A 20,126-nucleotide genomic window follows, 5' to 3' on the forward strand; every position below is an offset into this window, starting at 1 on the left:
TTCAATAAAGCAACGTAAAGACCGTGCTTTATGTCCTGATTCAATTCAGAGTGCTCTGCCTAATTTAGTAATAAGGTGAGCATACAACAGGTGTGGTGGGGCGTTACGAGAGCTGTGCATGAACCAATGAATGCAAACCTCAATGAAATAAAGCACTCTGCAGAGTCGGCCATAATTCCTCCACAGTGATATATGACACTAGGACTTTATAGAACCCATGGGAAAACCTTTCATATGACTTTAAAGTAGAATAAAAAATATTTTTGATCTATGCTCAATCATCCAGGTAAGTAAATCTGTACTGTTTATAAGGTTTCAGTGGATGAGTGACAAAATGTTTCTCCCACTGAAAACGTTACATCCATATGAACACTAAAAATATATATATATAATTTTGTTAACTGTAATAGATTAGGCCTAGAATTTCCCCCCAGTGACACACTATAAGCCCCTACCACCACTTCTAAAACATCTGTTTTCGTAATAATAAATAGATGTGCCTGATTTTCTGTGTGATACGATTATCAAATTCATTGTTTAAGGACCAGTAGCTCAAACAAATGGGCAAAAAACGTGTTTTTATTTGCTTATTTTTAATGTGCCAAATTTCTTTGAAATCCAATAGAAAATAAAAAGTATTATATGGTTATATGACTATATATAGAGCATTGATAATAAGTGAAAATCCATTTGAAAGAGATTGCCGTGGAAACACCAGTGAAGACTCCACAACAGTAGGTGGCGCTTGCTGAAATTGTGTTACACAAATACGAAAAGAAGAAAACACTTCGGTCAGAGAACTTGCAGCACAGGAATCAGGAAATATAACCTGCCGGGTAGACCTGTGCCCGCGTTAATTGTTTCACAGAAAGCCACATTTTACCTTTAAGATGTCAAAAAGACATCGTTTGGATTTGGGTGATGACTACTCCTCCAGCAAGAAGAGGTCCGACGGGTGAGTGAAGTCCCACAGTTATCGCTCTCAAACTAGTCGGGTACAAGCTAACTGCTAGCTGCCGCTCTCGGTCACCATGGATGGAAGATGGGAGCTGAGAAAATATAACCCTAAGCTGCTCATGCTGCAGCTCTGCTTTATTCGCTGTTTCTTGATAGCACCTGAATGATCGTGCAGCGCGAACAGAAACGTGCTAAGTGCTTGTATTAAAAAAAAAATACCGTAGACGTTGGGCTAACAAACGAAGCATCAACGTTACCTTCATCGTAGCGGGGGCACGTGTGTTTGGCTAACGTTAACATAGCTCCTTATCTAACCCGTGTTGGTTCATCTAGCCAGCCGTGGCTTCGATTTAAAAGACTGTGATTTGGTTCTTAAAATAGCCATCTAATGTTGTACTATACTAGCTGCGAATTAAAATTGTCCTTGGCGCCGATTAAGCTAGCAGAAACTTTAGCGTCTCTTAGCACTCACATGTTTTACGTTGTGCTCGTGTGTGTTTATTTCAGTGAAAACCTCCACAACAGACTTACAGATGCGAAAGAAATCGTGGCAATTCTTTTTAAATTTGCAGGATTTCATTGAGATTGACTGTTCAAACTACCAGTAAAAGTAGGCTAAATATTGACAGTTTGTAAATAAGTATATTGTGACCCATTAATTGTAAACAATTTGTATAAAAATAAATAAACATATAAACTTTTAAGCCCTCAAAGTATTTGATGTGATGTTAGAAACATTTGCTGTAACTGTGTGTGCTTGTTAAACTGACAGTGTGCACCCACTGCAGATATGTCAGTATCTGTCTAAATGCAAAAGTAAACGTCAGGTAGTTTAGAAGTGGCACTGCTATAAGGTCATAATTTAAACAGACTAGTGTCAGGTTCGTTTTATAACTTTAAAATATCACAACACAAAATCATAAGTATGAGGACAGCGATGTAGCATGCAAAGGAGTGACAGTTGGGTTCAAGGTGGGCGTGGGATTACACCAGGGATCGGTTCTGAGCTCCTGCTTGATTGCCATGGTGATGGACAGACTGACAGATGAGTTCAGGCAGGATCCTCTGTGGACTATGATAACAGAGGATGGATCTGCAGAGAGCAGGTGGAGGAGAGTCTGGATAGAAAAAGAATGAAAGTCAGTAGAACTGAGACAGAATACATGTGTGCGTGAATGAGAGGGAGACAAGTGGAAAGGTGGAGTTACAAGTAGTAGAGATGGTAAAGATGGATGAGTTTAAATAGCTATGAACTGAGGAAAAGAAATGTGAAGAAGAGAGTGCAGGTAGAGTGGTGTGGGTGGAGACCAGTGTCAGGGGTGGTGTGAGACAGAAGGATGGAAGCAAGAGTGAAAGGGGACATTTATGAGACAGTTGTGTAACCTGCTATGACTCTGATTTGGACATGGTGGCACTGACAGAAAGGTAGGTGGCTGAGCTGGTGATGTCAGGTTTTTATTAAGAGTGACCAGAATAGGCAGTGCATTAGAGGGACAGCTCAGGTTAAGCAGTTTGGAGACGAGGCAGAAAGAGGAGGGATAGTAGATATATTGCACAAACGATGTTGAGTATGATGTTTCCAAGCATGAGGGAATCAGGAGGACCCCAGACGAGGTTCATGGATGTAGTGAAGGAGGACTTCATTACATCCATGGGTAGTGTAGTGGGTGCGATAGAGGAGGATGCAAGGGATAGGGTGAGATGGAGGCTCACTATGGCAAATAAATTTGCAATAGGCTGTCATTTAGTGCCTATCAATTAAAGTGGTGAAAAGGTCGGTAGACAGTTTAAACATGTTGAACGCATCAAGCATGCTTGAATATGGGAAACATTGGACAATGTCCCAACTTTACTCTCATTGCCCTGAGATTGCAAACTGTAACCTGATTATTTCTTTTACAATTAGAATGTTGACAATGATGTGCTGTTCTAATGTTGACAGGAGAGACCGGGACCGTGACAGAGACCGTGAGGACCGTTCGAGGGATAGGGACCGAGACAGAGACCGTGATCGGGACAGAGACCGGGACAGAGAACCAAAGCCATCTAGTGCCCCATCTAACAGCACACCCGCTGCTTCAGCCTTACCACCGCTCAAGCAAATGGTCCTACAACAGCAGATCAACCCATTCACCAACCTGCCCCATACTCCCCGCTACTATGAGATCCTGAAGAAGAGGCTACAGCTTCCAGTGTGGGAGTACAAGGAAAGCTTCACCGACATCATCACACGTCACCAAAGCTTTGTGCTTGTTGGAGAGACTGGCTCCGGCAAGACAACACAGGTATGAAGTCAAGTGCATTGGTGCGTCTCTTATGTGTCAGTAATCTTGTGCTACCCTTACTGAAAAAAGCCAACAGTGTGATGTAGAGCTGGGCGATAGAACGATAACGATATGTATCGCGATATAACTTTTACTTGATAGAGAAATTAAGCTATCGCGATAGACCTCGCCGCTCTTGTCCTCAAAAAAAAAAAAAAAAAAAAAGGTCAGCCAATCCAAATTAAGTAGCGCAGAGCCGAACCAATCACAGCCGCAGCGTCACGTCGCGTGACTTGTTATGTACAGCACAAATGCCAAGCCGCACGTGTGTTTGTTTGGGAAGCAGCCAGCGGGTAATGGAGCCAGCGCGTAATGGAGGAAATGAGTGTGCCGACTAGAAAAATCAACCGAGCGTGACCGAAGAGAAAACAGATGATGGTTCCAATGCCGGAGAGATTGTCGAACGGAAGAGCCATAGAAGTTCTGTAGTTTGAAGGTATTTCGGCTATTTCAAGTCTGACAAAAATAGAGTAGCGTGCACTGTAAATTGTGCCGAAAGCAAGTCTGGAAATACAATAAACTGGTGCATGCGTCACACTGTGCGCCACGTTATTGTTTCGGTGAAATGAATTTCTACAATACTGTTACTGTTAATTCTACTCTCTGCAGTGTTTAAATGCTTACATATACACACAGTTACTGTCCCTCCACACTTACGACTCGGTTCTGCTTCTATGCCCCAGCTTTGTTTACTTTTTCCCACCGAGGCTTCTAGACTTCTGATTGGCCAACATTTAGGCACGGTTAGGAATCTAGCGCCACCTGCTGCTTTGGCATGTTCATAGCAGCATTTTCCTTCATTTCTGCCTTTATGTGTGGACGGGATTATTTTTTAAAACGAAAATGGAAAATCTCCGTTTTCAAAAATACCCGTGTACGTGTGGACGTAGCCTCAGTCTCTGACTGGAAGCGCTAATTCGTCATTCGGCTTTTATCAGACTAAAGTAACTGTTAAAACTGTTTGAAAAGCTAAGCTATACAACAAGGAGAGATTGAGAATTTCCTTTTAGTTCTCAGTTTATTTGATATTGACAAAAGTTAGTCAGTTTTGTCTGTTCTTCTGTAAAACAAACTAAGATTTATTTTTAGAATTAATATTTTGTTTCTAAGTGGAATTGACAATTTAGTCTGTTTCGTTTGTTCTATTTTGAAACTTAAACGCTTTAGCGGCTGCCTTTTGTGTAGTTTGCAATATTTGCCTTTATTTATCTGAAAAAGTCTCATGTTCCTTAAGTACATCTACCCTGTTGAACTTATTATGGGAAATAAATATTTAAAAACAAGCTGCTGATTATTTCACATTTTACTTGTGAGCAACGGCACATTTAAATCTTACAAATATAGTTATTTGGCTTATATCGTGATAGATATCGTTATCGCCTGAAATGAAAAAAACAGATCGTGATATGAAAAAATCTCATATCGCCCAGCTCTAGTGTGATGGCACAGTGTAAATGCATATCTTTTTTTTTTTTTAAATTGATTTGGTTTTATTAGATTCTCTGCAACCTTTGATTAAATCTGCAGATCCCACAGTGGTGTGTGGATATGGTTAGAAGCTTGCCTGGTCCTAAGCGGGCAGTAGCCTGTACTCAGCCCAGAAGAGTAGCAGCCATGAGTGTGGCTCAGAGGGTGGCGGACGAAATGGACGTCATGCTTGGACAGGAAGTTGGCTACTCCATCCGATTTGAGGATTGTAGCTCTGCCAAGACTATATTAAAGTAAGTAGTTCTGTGAGTGAATGAGATGGTTTGATTCAGAGAATCTGCTTTTCACTGGCACAGAGCAGCCCAGCCTAACAAAGCATTGTTGTTTCTTCAGGTACATGACAGACGGTATGTTGTTAAGAGAGGCCATGAATGACCCACTGCTGGAACGATATGGTGTGATCATTCTGGATGAGGCTCATGAGAGAACTCTGGCCACAGACATCCTGATGGGAGTACTGAAAGAAGTGGTTCGTCAGAGATCAGATCTGAAGGTATTTTTTTTTTTTTCTTCACCCAAGTGGGATGTAATTTTAATGTATCTATGTCTTTACAAACAGGTGCTTCCTAGATTAAAAAAAACCAAAAAAAAAACCCCAACTAATCTAGCTGATTTAAAAACAAGATTTAATTTCTACTCAGAATATTTAAAACATTTAGTAAGGAAAACAAAAGCAGGTGTGCCAGGTGAATTATGCTTCTTTCTAGTTGCCTCAGAAGTTGGATGTTGGATTTAGGAGTGACACCACTCACAAGTTGAGTATGTTCCAGTAGTAAAGTTAGAAACGCAACGAGCAGCAGGATTTGATTAGCCATTCATGCATCAGTAGGAAATGGACAGTTCAGTAGGAAATATCACTAATGGAGCATGTCAATGGTCATTAGCCATGTTAAATTAAGCAGTGTCTACTGGAGGTGGCCTTTGATGCTTGCCATGGTTGTAATTTGTTATCACTTTAGTTATCCCCAGAAAATGTAATTTTGCACACAAAGCTGGATTGGATGTGGCCACTAAAGACGCTGGTTAGAATTCCAACCAGGGACAAAGACCAGAAGAGACAGGAAGTCAGAAATTGGGACAGTGTGGAGAATCTGGTCAATGTAAAAAAACAAAACAAAAAAGAAACCTGGGGTAGGCTAAAACCTCCACTTTTAGAGGTTTCTGGTGTGATGTGAAGTTGTGTGAATGACAGAAGAAAATGCAGATGGGGTATTTAATGTATAGAGAAGGATGATTGCATACATAGGAATTTTCATAAAAGCTCCATCTTTTGTTACCATGTAATAACATTAAGAGCACTATACAGCTAATATCATACAGAGATGATACCATTGCAGATATTTGTAAGATTTAAGTATTTTATATACCCACATATAAACTTTGTGTGCAGGTGATTGTCATGAGTGCCACACTAGATGCTGGGAAGTTCCAGGTGTACTTTGACAGCTGTCCTCTTCTAACTATTCCTGGACGTACACATCCTGTTGAGATCTTTTACACTCCGGAGCCAGAGCGGGACTACCTTGAGGCAGCAATCCGTACTGTCATCCAGATTCATATGTGTGAGGAAGAGGAAGGTGATTGTCTTCTCTTCCTCACCGGTCAAGAGGTAAAGCTCATAATTCTCAGGTTACAGTTCCAGTAGACTTTAATTTGAAGCAGCACACCCTCCACTGATTCAAAATGCAAGGTTATAATACTTTTTTTTTTTTTTTCTTTCAGGAAATTGATGAGGCATGCAAACGGATCAAGCGTGAGGTAGATGACCTGGGTCCTGAGGTCGGAGACATCAAAATCATTCCACTGTATTCCACGTTGCCTCCACAGCAGCAACAAAGAATCTTTGAGCCTCCTCCTCCAAGGAAGCCAAATGGTGCAATAGGAAGAAAGGTACAAGTTTGAAATAAAGTCAAGGAGATTAAGGTTTTAAAATGCATTTCCTGTAAATTTGCTGAAGGTATTCCATTCGCAGATGGTTTTTAAGGCTAGTGGAGAATAATGATGACCAATAACATTCATTTTGTACATCGGTTTTAAAGTTATTGCAGTTTCACGTCATTTACATAGTTGTCTTTATTATCTCAATAGCCTGCATTGTAAGATGTAGGTTTTTTTTTTTTTTGACTGACACTAGGGGGCACTAAAGTATTCCTGAAGTCTGATTCTGGGATGCAAATGCTACCCTGTGTGTATTACAAATGGAAAGAAAAGAAACTGATTTCTGATAATGCACAGTAGATCAGACCAAGGATAATATATAACAGAATTCTTATGTCTTTAAGAAAAATGCACATTCAGGCCATTTGTGGCAAATAAAAAGTGCCAATACTGTGCTGTGGCCTAAATATAATGGATGAATTTTGCTTTTGTGTGCAGAAACCCCTTTTAAACAAACAAACAGATTCTCACCTATCAGGTTTCAAATATTTTACATCACTTTGCTTCTTCCCTCAGGTTGTGGTGTCGACAAACATCGCTGAGACTTCTCTAACAATTGATGGCGTGGTGTTTGTCATTGACCCTGGATTTGCCAAACAAAAGGTAGACCAAAAGTGACTCACCTGATTGCTCAGCTTTATGATTAGTTTGGTCTCAAGTGATGTGAAAGTGACTGAAATGTAGATGTTTATGATTTTGTTTTTTGTTTTTTTCATCTCATTGTAGTAATCTATCATGAGAGCTGTTGTACCTAAACATGCTTTGCCACGTGTGTCTAGGTGTACAATCCTCGAATCAGAGTGGAGTCTCTGCTCGTTACAGCCATCAGTAAAGCTTCTGCCCAGCAGAGGGCAGGACGAGCTGGAAGAACACGTCCAGGGAAATGCTTCCGTCTCTACACAGAGAAGGCCTACAAAACAGAGATGCAGGCAAGTGATTTTGTTGTTGTTGTTGTTGTTGAGGTTTGGATAAAGGCATCGTAAACTGTGAAGGACCTTGTATGTCCTTCACAGGGGACACACAGATTTTCAAATGCACCTGAAATTTTGGTTTGGAGGCTTTTGCAAAGAAGCGGCAGTGTGAGTCACAGAAGCCCAAAATGACATCAGCTCATCAAATGAAAGGAAACTTTATACCGAATACTGAGTTATGCTGGACTAACCTGATTCCTGAAACATTGAAATAAAGTTATATTGTAGTAAACTTTCCTAAATTAGAGGCATGCCATCAGACTGCTGCCTTCATATGGATGCAGCAGTGTCAAGAAGTAAGAGTTTACACAGTGTAAATACTGCAGACGTCACTTCACATTCATGATCATTTGTAGATCACGCGGATTGCTTGAATGGTGATCACTCAAGCACAAAGATTTAAACTCTTTGCTGCCTTCGAAGTGAACAATCTGCCATATAAATTCAGCGTTATGTCTTCTCCACAGTTTGCCCTTGTACATAGGTCGCTCATGTTGTGTGACAAAGCCTCTCAGACATTATGCTAAGAGCTCTGCCCTTGTTAGCACCTCATATCCCCTCACTTCACCACAGCAGGTTAATCTTTGTGCTGCTCGCTCCTTCTTCAAGATAACAACATTCATTATATTTGACTTTATTATCGTCCCTTTTTAGGATAACACATACCCTGAGATTCTTCGCTCAAACTTGGGATCTGTAGTGCTTCAGCTTAAAAAGCTGGGTATTGATGACCTTGTCCACTTTGACTTCATGGATCCACCTGGTAAGTCAGCCTGCAGTCTTATTGTGAACTGTAAGTAGTCCTTTTATGCTAGTTAGCCATGGCTAGCTGACCTCACAGTCTCTCCTCCATGCAGCTCCTGAGACGTTGATGAGGGCCCTTGAGCTGCTTAACTACCTGGCAGCTCTCAACGATGACGGTGACCTGACGGAGCTGGGCTCCATGATGGCAGAATTTCCTCTGGACCCCCAACTGGCAAAGATGGTCATTGCGAGCTGCGAGTTTAACTGCTCCAACGAGATCCTTTCCATTACTGCCATGCTGTCAGGTAATGCCCAGGACTGGGCTGACATCTTACTTGCCTGTTGTAGGCCAAGTCCCTTTGGGTTAACACTTCTGATTACAGGTAGTGTTAAAAATAATCCCAATGTACGTCCAGTTTGTGCACATTTTCTACTCCTCTAAACCAGCCATTCCCAAAGTCAAGAGTGCTGCGGCCCATTTAAAACACAGAATATCCCACGGGGCCCACCAAGTCTTATCTATCTCTTGCATAATAAATTTACTGAATAATGATGAGATGTATAGAAAGCTTATTAAAGAGGTGCTATTATCCTTTTCTTTATTCTGTCTCATGTATAAAAGGTACTGTCAAACTGAGGGATGCTCATAGAGCTGGGCGATATGAGATTTTTTCATATCACGATATGTTTTTTTCATTTCAGGCGATAACGATATCTATCACGATATAAGCCAAATAACTATATTTGTAAGAGTTAAATGTGCCGTTGCTCACAAGTAAAATGTGAAATAATCAGCAGCTTGTTTTTAAATATTTATTTCCCATAATAAGTTCAACAGGGTAGATGTACTTAAGGAACATGAGACTTTTTCAGATAAATAAAGACAAATATTGCAAACTACACAAAAGGCAGCCGCTAAAGCGTTTAAGTTTCAAAATAGAACAAACGAAACAGACTACTAAATTGTCAATTCCACTTAGAAACAAAATATTAATTCTAAAAATAAATCTTAGTTTGTTTTACAGAAGAACAGACAAAACTGACTAACTTTTGTCAATATCAAATAAACTGAGAACTAAAAGGAAATTCTCAATCTCTCCTTGTTGTATAGCTTAGCTTTTCAAACAGTTTTAACCGTTACTTTAGTCTGACAAAAGCCGAATGACGAATTAGCGCTTCCAGTCAGAGACTGAGGCTACGTCCACACGTACACGGGTATTTTTGAAAACTGAGATTTTCCGTTTTCGTTTTAAAAAAGAATCCCGTCCACACATAAAGGCAGAAATGAAGGAAAACGCTGCTATGAACATGCCAAAGCAGCAGGTGGCGCTAGATTCCTAACCGTGCCGAAATGTTGGCCAATCAGAAGTCTAGAAGCCTCGGTGGGAAAAAGTAAACAAAGCTGGGGCATAGAAGCAGAACCGAGTCGTATGTGTGGAGGGACAGTAACTGTGTGTATATGTAAGCATTTAAACACTGCAGAGAGTAGAATTAACAGTAACAGTATTGTAGAAATTCATTTCACCGAAACAATAACGTGGCGCACAGTGTGACGCATGCACCAGTTTATTGTATTTCCAGACTTGCTTTCGGCACAATTTACAGTGCACGCTACTCTGTTTTTTGTCAGACTTGAAATAGCCGAAATACCTTCACACTACAGAACTTCTATGGCTCTTCCGTTTGACAATCTCTCCGGCATTGGAACCATCATCTGTTTTCTCTTCGGTCACGCTCGGTTGATTTTTCTAGTCGGCACACTCATTTCCTCCATTACGCGCTGGCTCCATTACCCGCTGGCTGCTTCCCAAACAAACACACGTGCGGCTTGGCACTTGTGCTGTACCTAACAAGTCACGTGACGTGACGCTGCGGCTGCGATTGGTTCGGCTCTGCGCTACTTAATTTGGATTGGCTGACCTTTTCTTTTTTTTTTCTTTTTTTTTGAGGACAAGAGCGGCGAGGTCTATCGCGATAGCTTAATTTCTCTATCAAGTAAAAGTTATATCGCGATACATATCGTTATCGTTCTATCGCCCAGCTCTAGATGCTCATATTGAATAGGCTAAAGTTTTAAAAGCAAAGATCCACATTTGTGTGAACAAACCTTGTGAGACACAATCTTGAACTTCAGACTGCTCTAAATGATTTCCTCTTGATTTCTGAGGTTTTTCCCCTACTCCTGGCTTTGTTTGATTTCAATGAGAGCAGATAACGTTAATATGATTATCTAAGCCACGTAGCTCTGGCTGTGAGGACATCAGCCCCCATCAGAATTGAGGGGTAACAAATGAATAATAAACTGACTCATGCAAAGCTGCTCTTGTAGAGACCAAAAAAAGAGATCTGGGGGTCACTTATGCCCCTTTTAAGATTTAACAACTAAGCGCTGACTTAATGTTTACGGAAGTACTCAGAAAACAAGTGCAGATCGTTTGTAGTGCCTTGTCCAGGATTATGACAACTGAACAGGCTGATATTTCAGATGCTTGTCAATACATATATGACACATTTCATGCCAGTATTAGTCACAACTGATGTTATTTATATTGAATCATATATTCATCAGGGTGGTTTGTTGGAGAGTTTATTTTTGATTTTAGTACAAATAAGGAAATAATGAATCAGTTGGAAAAAGACAATAAAATACTCATATTTCTGTTTTGTTTTTTTGCCACAGGCATGTAGGTCAATACGACTTCATATATTAAGTCTTAACTTTAAATCTCAGGTTTTTGTTTGGGTTTTTTCTTTCTTGCATTTTTGTTAATAGAAAGCAAGTTTTTCACGAGTGCTTCATCATTAAAGAAAGTGGATAGGGCAGGCACCACTTGGACGTTTTTCATATTTATTGAATTTTCTTTTTTGAAGTAACACTTTAAAAATTAATGTTGCACTGTAGAGTAACATGTAGCTCAGATGTGTTTCAGTCTTCCACTTACTAAAAGGCCTAACACTCATGTAGCTAAAGTAAGATCTGTGAGTTTTGGAAAGGTTCAACGTTGTTGGTGTCCCTAACACTCTGCAGCTGTGTGAAAACTCTTGTTTTACAGATGTGGTTAAATGACCCCTCTCTACGAGCTAGTAACCATTACAGTTGGGAATGACCATGAGAACAGACTGCAGCTCCCTCTTATAGAGCTTGTGGTCCTGCCCTGTCCCAAGCAGTGTCGAGTGCCCTAGCATCATAGGCTTTGCTGCATTTTTCTGTGAATGTTTGACTCATCCCTATGGGCGGCTTTGTTGGGGCCCATACCAACCTTGTTTAGTCCCACAGTGTTTTGTCCGTCCTACGGAGGCTAAGAAGGCAGCAGACGAGTCCAAGATGAGGTTTGCTCACATTGATGGAGACCACTTGACGCTGCTCAACGTCTATCACGCCTTCAAACAAAGTGAGCATCAGTCCACGTTTTATTTGGATTTCTGCATGATGAAGTTAAACCTGCATTAATTTGTTTTTTTTGTTGTTGTTTTTTTACACACACTTTATGGTCAGCAGAATAAGATGAAAGTGCAACATATGAGCTTTTAAAGCTAAAGAAAACGTGCTGAAGAAAGATGTGTTTATAATGGAGCAGTAGAGTGGTTGAATGTTATATGATATGTGAGCATTCGTACAGAAAAATACAGTAGATGAATACAATGAGAGTTGTTAAAACAGTCACAGGTGGCTTCTGGATAACCAGCCTGAGCAGAGATTTCAAGGACAGCACTGACTCTGCTGACCAGATTTCCTCAGGCAGTTTATTCCAATGCTTCAGGGATCTGACTGTGAATGTTCCTGGAAACAGATGAACCTCTCTGTTACATACAGGCTAGTATGCAACAGAGAGGTTTGAGGTGTTGTGTGACAAGACTCAAATGTATAACCTATTGAGAGCTACTGAGGTGACAGGAATATGCGTTTTTGTGTCCCCATGCATCATTTTGGTTTAAAATGACTAATTCAGTACATGATTTGTAGACATTTATGCTTGAAAACATGTTTCATCTGACATATTTTAAAGATAAAGAGTCATGATCTATTTTTTATTAACAACTCATTTGGGGATTAGTTCAATTTTGATGATCTAGTTAGCACCTTAGACTTGAATGTCTCTCATGCCTTTTTCCAGACCATGAGTCTAACCAGTGGTGCTATGACAACTTTGTCAACTACCGCTCGCTGATGTCTGCCGACAATGTGCGGCAGCAGCTGTCCAGGATCATGGACCGCTTCAACTTGCCTCGTCGGAGCACGGAGTTCACAAGCAGAGATTACTACATCAACATCCGACGGGCGCTCTGCACCGGCTTCTTCATGCAGGTGAGCAGACATAATAGATTTGGAGGAGGAAGAAGAAGGAGCTTTGGGATGCTTTGAGGACGGTCTGTTGTTCAGTTTGGAATCAAACGCACATGAGTTTTGTTAAAACCTTTGCAGCCATAAACCGAGACACAGTACAGCGAAAAACGTGTATATTAGGGAAGCTGCTTTTGATTTTGAATGGATCTAAATTATTCTATTACCCCAATTTTCTAATGATTGATTTATCTTTTCAGCCCAGGTAAAACAGATAATGTGGTCAGTGTTCCTCTCTGGCAGTAAACTGAAGTCTGCTATCAGCCTGTTAGTGGGCTTAGTGTTGAAAAGGATTAACTGAAAAGGATTTTATTGTTATCCTTTTTCAAATTATTCTTTTGGACCTCCCTGCAGGTGGCTCATTTGGAGCGCACAGGCCATTACCTCACAGTGAAAGACAACCAAGTGGTCCAGCTGCACCCATCTACAGTCCTGGACCACAAACCAGAGTGGGTGCTCTACAACGAGTTTGTCCTCACCACCAAGAACTACATCCGCACATGCACAGACATCAAGCCAGAGTGGTACGTGTACAGACAATAAGATCTCACTAAAAGCTGTTATTTTAACATGTGTTGCGTTAGCTGAATGACGGGGTCATCCATGTTCTCCTGTCTCTGTTACAGGCTGGTGAAGATTGCACCTCAGTACTACGAAATGAGTAACTTCCCACAATGTGAAGCTAAGCGACAGCTGGAGCGAATCATTGCCAAACTAGAGAGCAAAGAGTATTCCCAGTACTGAACAACAGCCAACAAGTGTCCTGGAAAAACAACTGCTTACTTTAGTTTTAGATCTTTCTCTCATTGTATCTTAATGTTTCAAATTTGACTTTTTGATTATTTTTTAAAAATATTTTCTTTGCCCCCCCCCCATCAATGTTAATTCTGTAACTACGTGTACCGTCAGATAAAATGTCAACAACAGTGGTTAGACCCGGTCGTAATTACTGAAACGGAATAACAAATGTGTTATTTAGATGTGGTTGAATTTTGTTTAGGAAACTGCTGAGTCATAAACGTTTGTGCTTGCTTTGTTTCTTTAAAACAATGAGCTTTGACTTCATTTCTCTGTATAAATTAATTAGTAAAGTCAGTTATCCGAAAGACAGTTTGATCCGTGGTTTTTGTGCTTTTGTCTAGGTGCTTTTGGTTGACTAAATATGGAAATGAGTCTTGGGTAAAGTGAATCAGTACTTGAACACCTGCTGTTTAAAAAAGAATGATCTACTTCAGTGCAGCGTTATGTTTATGCATAACATGACTTTAGAAATTCTGGGAAAATCCAATAAACGGTTTGCTGGACTTCGACTCAGCCACAATATATTTTTTAGGAACAAAAGGAAAGTAAAATGTAACAGATTTAATGAAACTCAGTTTATTGGAAATATAACACTAACAATAATTTCTCACCTGGAAATGGTTCTCAAAGTAGACATTAGTACAGTGGTTCTTAACCTTGTTGGCGGTACCGAACCCCACCAGTTTCATATGCGCATTCACTGAACCCCTCTTTAGTGAAAAATAAAATATGATTTTTTTCAAATTCAAGACAAAGATATGTTTTTTATTGGTGCACAAAATGAGCGGTGCATGTCACGGTGGAGGCTCTGCCGAACCCCTGAGACCGATTCACCGAACCCAGGTTAAGAACCACTGCATTAGTAGGACTAAAACAGAAAAATTTAAAAGTTGTGCGCATTTTAATGAAACTGCTGCTTTATGCAATCATAGTAGTAGTGGTAGTGTAATTATTTGATTTGGTTATTTGAAATCCTTTAAAGTTATGCAGTTTCTAGAGTAAACTGCACTTGAGTTCACAGAATAGACTGCACTTTGGCTGTAGAATATCTGACGGGCCGAACGAGTTCATGTCAGAGATTCTTTACTACTGCTTCTGTTCAATGTCTTCTATGGTCTCTGGCAGGCACCTGTTGCGGGTCTCTGAAAGGGTCCTTGCTACTATTCCCCCGAGTACAGCCACAAAGCAAAAGATGACCTGTGGCAGCTCCGTCCAGACCTCATCCAGTAAGAGGATCATAGGAGCCACAGCTACGCCAAACCGAGCCATGAACGAGTTGTAACCCATACCATTCTGCCTGAAAACATAAACATATTAGTTTTAATCAGAGGATCTTGCAGAAAAAGCGATGTCCTGAAGAGTTTATTCAAAAGCAGAAGATTGGAATTAGGCGTGTAGAGTTACCTTACTACAGTCGGGTACAGCTCAGAGCTGTATAGCACTAGAGTGGCAAAGGATGCTGAAGAAAACCCTTTTCCAATGATGGCTACCACAGTCGTGGCGACCGACATTTCTACAAAGAGCATCAGAATCACGATTACCGCCAAATTTGAACACAAACGAAGATGGTGTGTTAGTGTAACGGTACAAAAAGGAAAAAAAAGATTTAAAATACTGTGCAACAATATTGAGTGATCCCTCATTTCTTTTTGATTTTCCATTTTCTTTTGATTTATCACATGTAGTTTATTTCAAAGCTGTAAAACATACAACATTACCACCATTCCCTACGTTGGTAGTGACAGCAGTGTCTTCTTGAAAAATATTTTTTTTAAAACAACCCAAATCTTAGATCAAGCCTGTGATCAAGAAGTGCCTACCTTTTGGTATCACAATATTGATTCCAAGACAAATGGCAGCCATCAGCAAAGTTCCCACCATAGTGTGTCGCCTGCCTATCTTTTCCAGTAAGTAGAGGACTGCCAGCTTGGCAGGAAGTTCAATTAATGCATAGGTAAACTGAGTGAGATAGATGTTGAGCCCGAAACCTGTGATCTTGAAGCTGATGCCGTAAAATGTAGTTGCAACGCAAAACCTAGGGACGGAGAAGGAAGCGGCTCGTTAGTGAACAATCTGTTGGTTTACAATTTATACACAAGATTCAATACACTGTAAAGCCCTGGGAATGCAGACCATAATATACCAGTACGCAGGGCCAGTTTCCTCATCTCAGGTGTCCGAATCAGGTCGAGGTAAGAGTAGGTTCGATCTCGTTTCTCCATCGTAACAATGGTGGATAGTGTCTGAAAGAATTCAAAGCCATTTGAGGGCAAGCTTCCATTTGCAACAATGCTGTGAAGATCAGAACAAAACCTACGATTACATTTAGATAAGAATACACTGTATTCTTTAGTGCCTTTGTTCACCTTCTTTGTGTGTAATTAGTGCCTATAATAACACCATAATGGACTCTACTTGGCTCCCTTGACTTAACCATCTGGAGCTTACAAACCTCTATTTCCAGTGTGTGGATCGACTCTTCTGTCCGATTCATGTTGGCACAGTTTTTCAGATACATCTGAGCTTGCTCCAGCTTTCCATTGGCAATCAGCCACCTAGCTGACTCTGGCATCCACCTAATGTTAGGGGGGAATTATTATTATTATCATTTTTAACCCATATGTAGGCCTATTGCAATGCAGCATTTAAAATAAAAACAAATCTCAAATATCTGTTCAGATTGAGAGACATAGTGAAGACTTGATAGAAGATTTTGAGCTAATAGTTGACCAATGAAGCTGGTTTTAATAAAACAGATTGCAGAAGCCATGACAACAGACAATGGTTCAAACATGGATGATAATAAGAAGAAACCATACATTCAGAATCTAAATGTCACAGACTATAAAGAATTATGGTTCAGCTAAAATTTATCAGTTCACTGTCCCTGTGGTCATCACACTGCTTCATTTTAAATTTTTGTCAAGTTTTGTCAGTTTTCAGGAGTTCAAAACTTCACTTGTGAGGTTTCAGGGAGCTTGACCTTTGACCACCAAGATCTATTCAGTTTATCCTTGAGTCCCAAGTTTTGTAAAGCATCAGATACGTAGTCTTTGTATTCAGTTAATTATTCTTCCTTCAAGAGTCAAGTGTCTACACTTACCCAAAATCACTTCCCTTGAAGGCCACAATCCCAGAGTTTTGTTAAAATTTCATAACTAATTTCATAACTAATCTATCAGGACAAGGACAAGCAAGGATATGCATGCCATTTTTTGTTTCATATATGCAGTGGCAAGCAAGTGTTTAGTTACGGAGGAATCATCAAATTATTTCAATGCTTAAATTTTCTAAATTAAGCTTTGTTGTAAAAGGCAGAAATTTGGGTGCTTAAAATTTTACTATTACAACATTAGTATTATGTTATTAAATCGGTGCGCAAAATATTTTTAATCTGTGTTTGTCCTTCAACTCATGCATGACTAGATCGATGCTGGATGTTAACCAGTTACAGACTTCCAGGTGAAAGCGATTAAAGTGTACTGAAATGAGCCTCTGTTTGATAACATGCCTTAGTCATACCTCCAAGTGAAGATGGCCAAGATTAAAGGTAATGTAACACTGATTATCAGCCTCCTCCAATCATTCACAAAATAGGCAATAAGTGAAAACACTGTATTTCCAAACGTCCAGGATAAACTGTCGATCACTCCCACAATCTTCCTGTGTTCAATGTCCACCCACTCCACACCTGAAATAAACAAGCAGTCGATTCATTTCTTAAGTAGCTTAATTAAAGAAAGCTTTTAGTATGATGCTTATCAGCAGCCTTAGAGGGGACACAATTCAAAGAACTTTTACATGAGCTGAAAAAATGTTGTTGCGCGCACACAAGCCAAAAGAGAGTGGGTGCCTCTATCCTCTATAATGCAATATAATACTGTAATTTGGGAACGAGTTTCTGTCTTTTATGCAAAAATTTGCAATACAGTGTGCTCTCTCTGCGTCCCCCCCACAGAGTTGAAGCTGAACAGGCGTCTGCAGCAGCTCATTTTGATCTTTTTTTTTTCCTCATTTTTAAATTACATTACTAAGCATACGGCACTACTCGTACTGCAAGTCAAAAGTTCACAGGACTACTGACCAATGTTCCCTCTAAGCTGCACGCGTGCGCAATTGCGCACTGCTGGCACGGTGTCTGCGCACAGTAAATCTGCGTTGCGCACGGAAAAAAAATCTGACCTGAATTGAAATTAAAATTAATACTTTAACAATTCTGTTTTGCAGTGTTAGTCAGTGAGTGACTCGATGCTACCTTATCCCATAGTCCAGCCAATAATGCGATTCACATTCATATATACGCAGCTAATCAACGTTATTGACAGGCTATGACAGCGTCCTTATGTGCCGACACCGGTGTTTTAGCTAACAAAGCGGCGTGGCTGATGTGAAGTGAAGCCACGTTAAATGACAACGTGGACAACCATTGGAGATGTGAGCAGGACAGACAGAACAATTGACGGAAAAAGTGTGGACTTTATACCAGTTTTTAAATCGTGTTGATAGGCCACGTAAAACCAGAATTGTGATTAAAAAAAATGCAATGTTTGGTTTTCTTCCTGAATACTATCGTTGTTTATACTTACTGCGGGAAGAAACGGTAAAAACAGCGTTTTATAAGGAAAACGAAAAAACCCCACCCTTTCCCATTGGTGGAAAAATGTACCATGTCGACCAATCAAAAAATGATATGGCAACAGTTGTTTAAATAATTTCATTGTAAGTGGGCTAAAGCAGTTAATTAAAAATAGTCTAACATAAATGCTGTAATTTGATTATTTTAATAAACCATGTAACTTGGATGGATTAGATGCTGGCGTGACCACAGTGCACACGTCTGATGTCGCTCACAGTGGTCCAAGGGACCGCTCAGGGAGTTTGTGCGTTTGCTTAGACACATGAAAAATTAGAGGGAACATTGCTACTGACTAAACACTGCCTGCTATCATGACCTGTTACGTGTAATCAATGTGTGCAAAGCTCCTCTGTTCTAGAAAAAAAAAATAGATTTAAGATTTTTTTTGCGATTACATTTAAAGCTTGCTCACAGCAGTCAACATGGCATTGAAATAGTATTATATATTTTCTCCTCTGTGGCTTCTGAAGTGAAGCTGATATAAGAACGGATACAGTGTATGTTTAGATGATGAAATGAAATAATCACTGAGGACTGCTGAAACGATGACGATGCCTGTGATGCAGAAGCCAGTAAGGAACCTCAGGACCATGAACATCACGTAGGAAGTAGAAAAGGCGCTTGCAACAGCAAACACCATCCCAGACACGTATGATACCAGCAGCATGATCCTTCTGCCATACCTATGGAAAAATCAGAAAGTCTCAATCTTTGTTTTGTTTTTTTCAGTAGCTGGAACACTGGAAATCGCTGATACCTGTCGCTCAGGCTGCCAAAGGCCATCGCTCCAAACATGACTCCAACAAAGAAGATGGTAGCAGTTGCTTTGTTTTTCCCTCTTCTATCACACACCAAGTCCCACTTGTACAAAGAAAAAAAAGATGCTATTCTACATTTGGTTGTGGGATTATTTAATAATTAGGAACAAATACATTTTAATTTATTTCACAATAGAAAAAAAAGTACAAAAGAATCACCTCTGAGGTCAGAGTAGACTTGAAAGTAGTGTTATCGTACACCCATCCATTCTGGCACGGCACTTTACGCGCATCAGTGATGTGGGAAGTGTTAAATAGCAGATGATATTGAGGCTCCTGGAACATCTGACAGGAGCTTGGAGTCCCATCCTGCTGAACTGGAATAGTAACAAGAAGCCTCTCTGTCTGGGATAAATTCATAAAAATACCCACATCATCCAGAGAGCTGATGTCACAGTGATGAGAGGGAACAGCTGCAATGAAATTGTTGAGCATGAAGTGGCAAGGCAGAGTGAAGCGGCCGATGAAACTGATCACAATGATCATTATCTGAAATCTTCCAAATCCGTTAATATCAGCAAGAACATTCTCAAACTTCATTGTGGCCTCCTGCTGTAAACGAAATGTCTTCCTTTAAGGTTAAAAAGAAAAGGAAAGTCCTCAGTTGCTTGTAGCCTATATCCAAAACTAGCAAATCTTTGTTTGATTTGCTTCTGGACTATCTGTAATAAGTCAGTGTTTTACCTGTCTTAACAAGTTAACTAATGTTTATCTATGTGACTGTAAATAGAAGCTCGCTCTAGTCTACTGCAGGCTCTCCATTGTTGACACAGCGGAATGACTCATCAATAATAAAGAAACTGCGATTCAGTGGAAATTTATGGGCAAACATGGGAAAAAGACAATTTGCATTTAGTGGTTTTTGACCACTTTTTATTTATTTCCTTTAAATAATATAACAAAATAGCAAAAGTAGCAATGAAAAAAAAGGCTATTGCTGTTACAAAAATGTGAGACAGGGTTCAAAGTCCTGTTACAGCAGGACATGAGCAAAAACAATAGGAATAAATGAAAAAAGCTGATGGAAAGCATTTTAAAGACATCAAGCTCTATTACATCATTTTATCTTTTTTTTTAATAGCATCTCTGTTTCTTATTTTGTAAGGG

General features: G+C 40.0%; 2 protein-coding genes across 2 annotated transcripts; one reads left to right on the plus strand and one right to left on the minus strand.

The window, feature by feature from the left end:
* Positions 1-763: 763 nt before the first annotated feature.
* On the plus strand, positions 764-13,870 carry LOC309709299 (ATP-dependent RNA helicase DHX15). The gene is made up of 14 exons (XM_082537854.1): positions 764-955; positions 2,900-3,242; positions 4,809-5,002; positions 5,103-5,262; positions 6,160-6,378; positions 6,492-6,659; positions 7,224-7,310; positions 7,487-7,636; positions 8,333-8,441; positions 8,536-8,727; positions 11,692-11,814; positions 12,538-12,728; positions 13,119-13,288; positions 13,391-13,870. Exons 1-14 carry the CDS (start codon positions 891-893, stop codon positions 13,506-13,508), a joined length of 2,289 nt encoding a protein of 762 aa, XP_082393980.1. The 5' UTR covers positions 764-890; the 3' UTR covers positions 13,509-13,870.
* A 558-nt stretch (positions 13,871-14,428) lies between these two features.
* LOC309708603 (solute carrier family 22 member 7-like) lies at positions 14,429-19,582 on the minus strand. Its single transcript, XM_082536796.1, has 9 exons — positions 19,179-19,582; positions 18,959-19,062; positions 18,730-18,884; positions 17,088-17,256; positions 16,018-16,141; positions 15,699-15,808; positions 15,386-15,600; positions 14,970-15,078; positions 14,429-14,862 (listed from the first exon to the last, which is right to left on the minus strand). Exons 1-9 carry the CDS (start codon positions 19,557-19,559, stop codon positions 14,652-14,654), a joined length of 1,578 nt encoding a protein of 525 aa, XP_082392922.1. The 5' UTR covers positions 19,560-19,582; the 3' UTR covers positions 14,429-14,651.
* Between the last annotated feature and the right edge of the window lie 544 nt (positions 19,583-20,126).

Source organism: Aulonocara stuartgranti (genome assembly GCF_965226115.1).
Source record: "Aulonocara stuartgranti genome assembly, chromosome: 6".
Taxonomy (NCBI): domain Eukaryota; kingdom Metazoa; phylum Chordata; class Actinopteri; order Cichliformes; family Cichlidae; genus Aulonocara; species Aulonocara stuartgranti.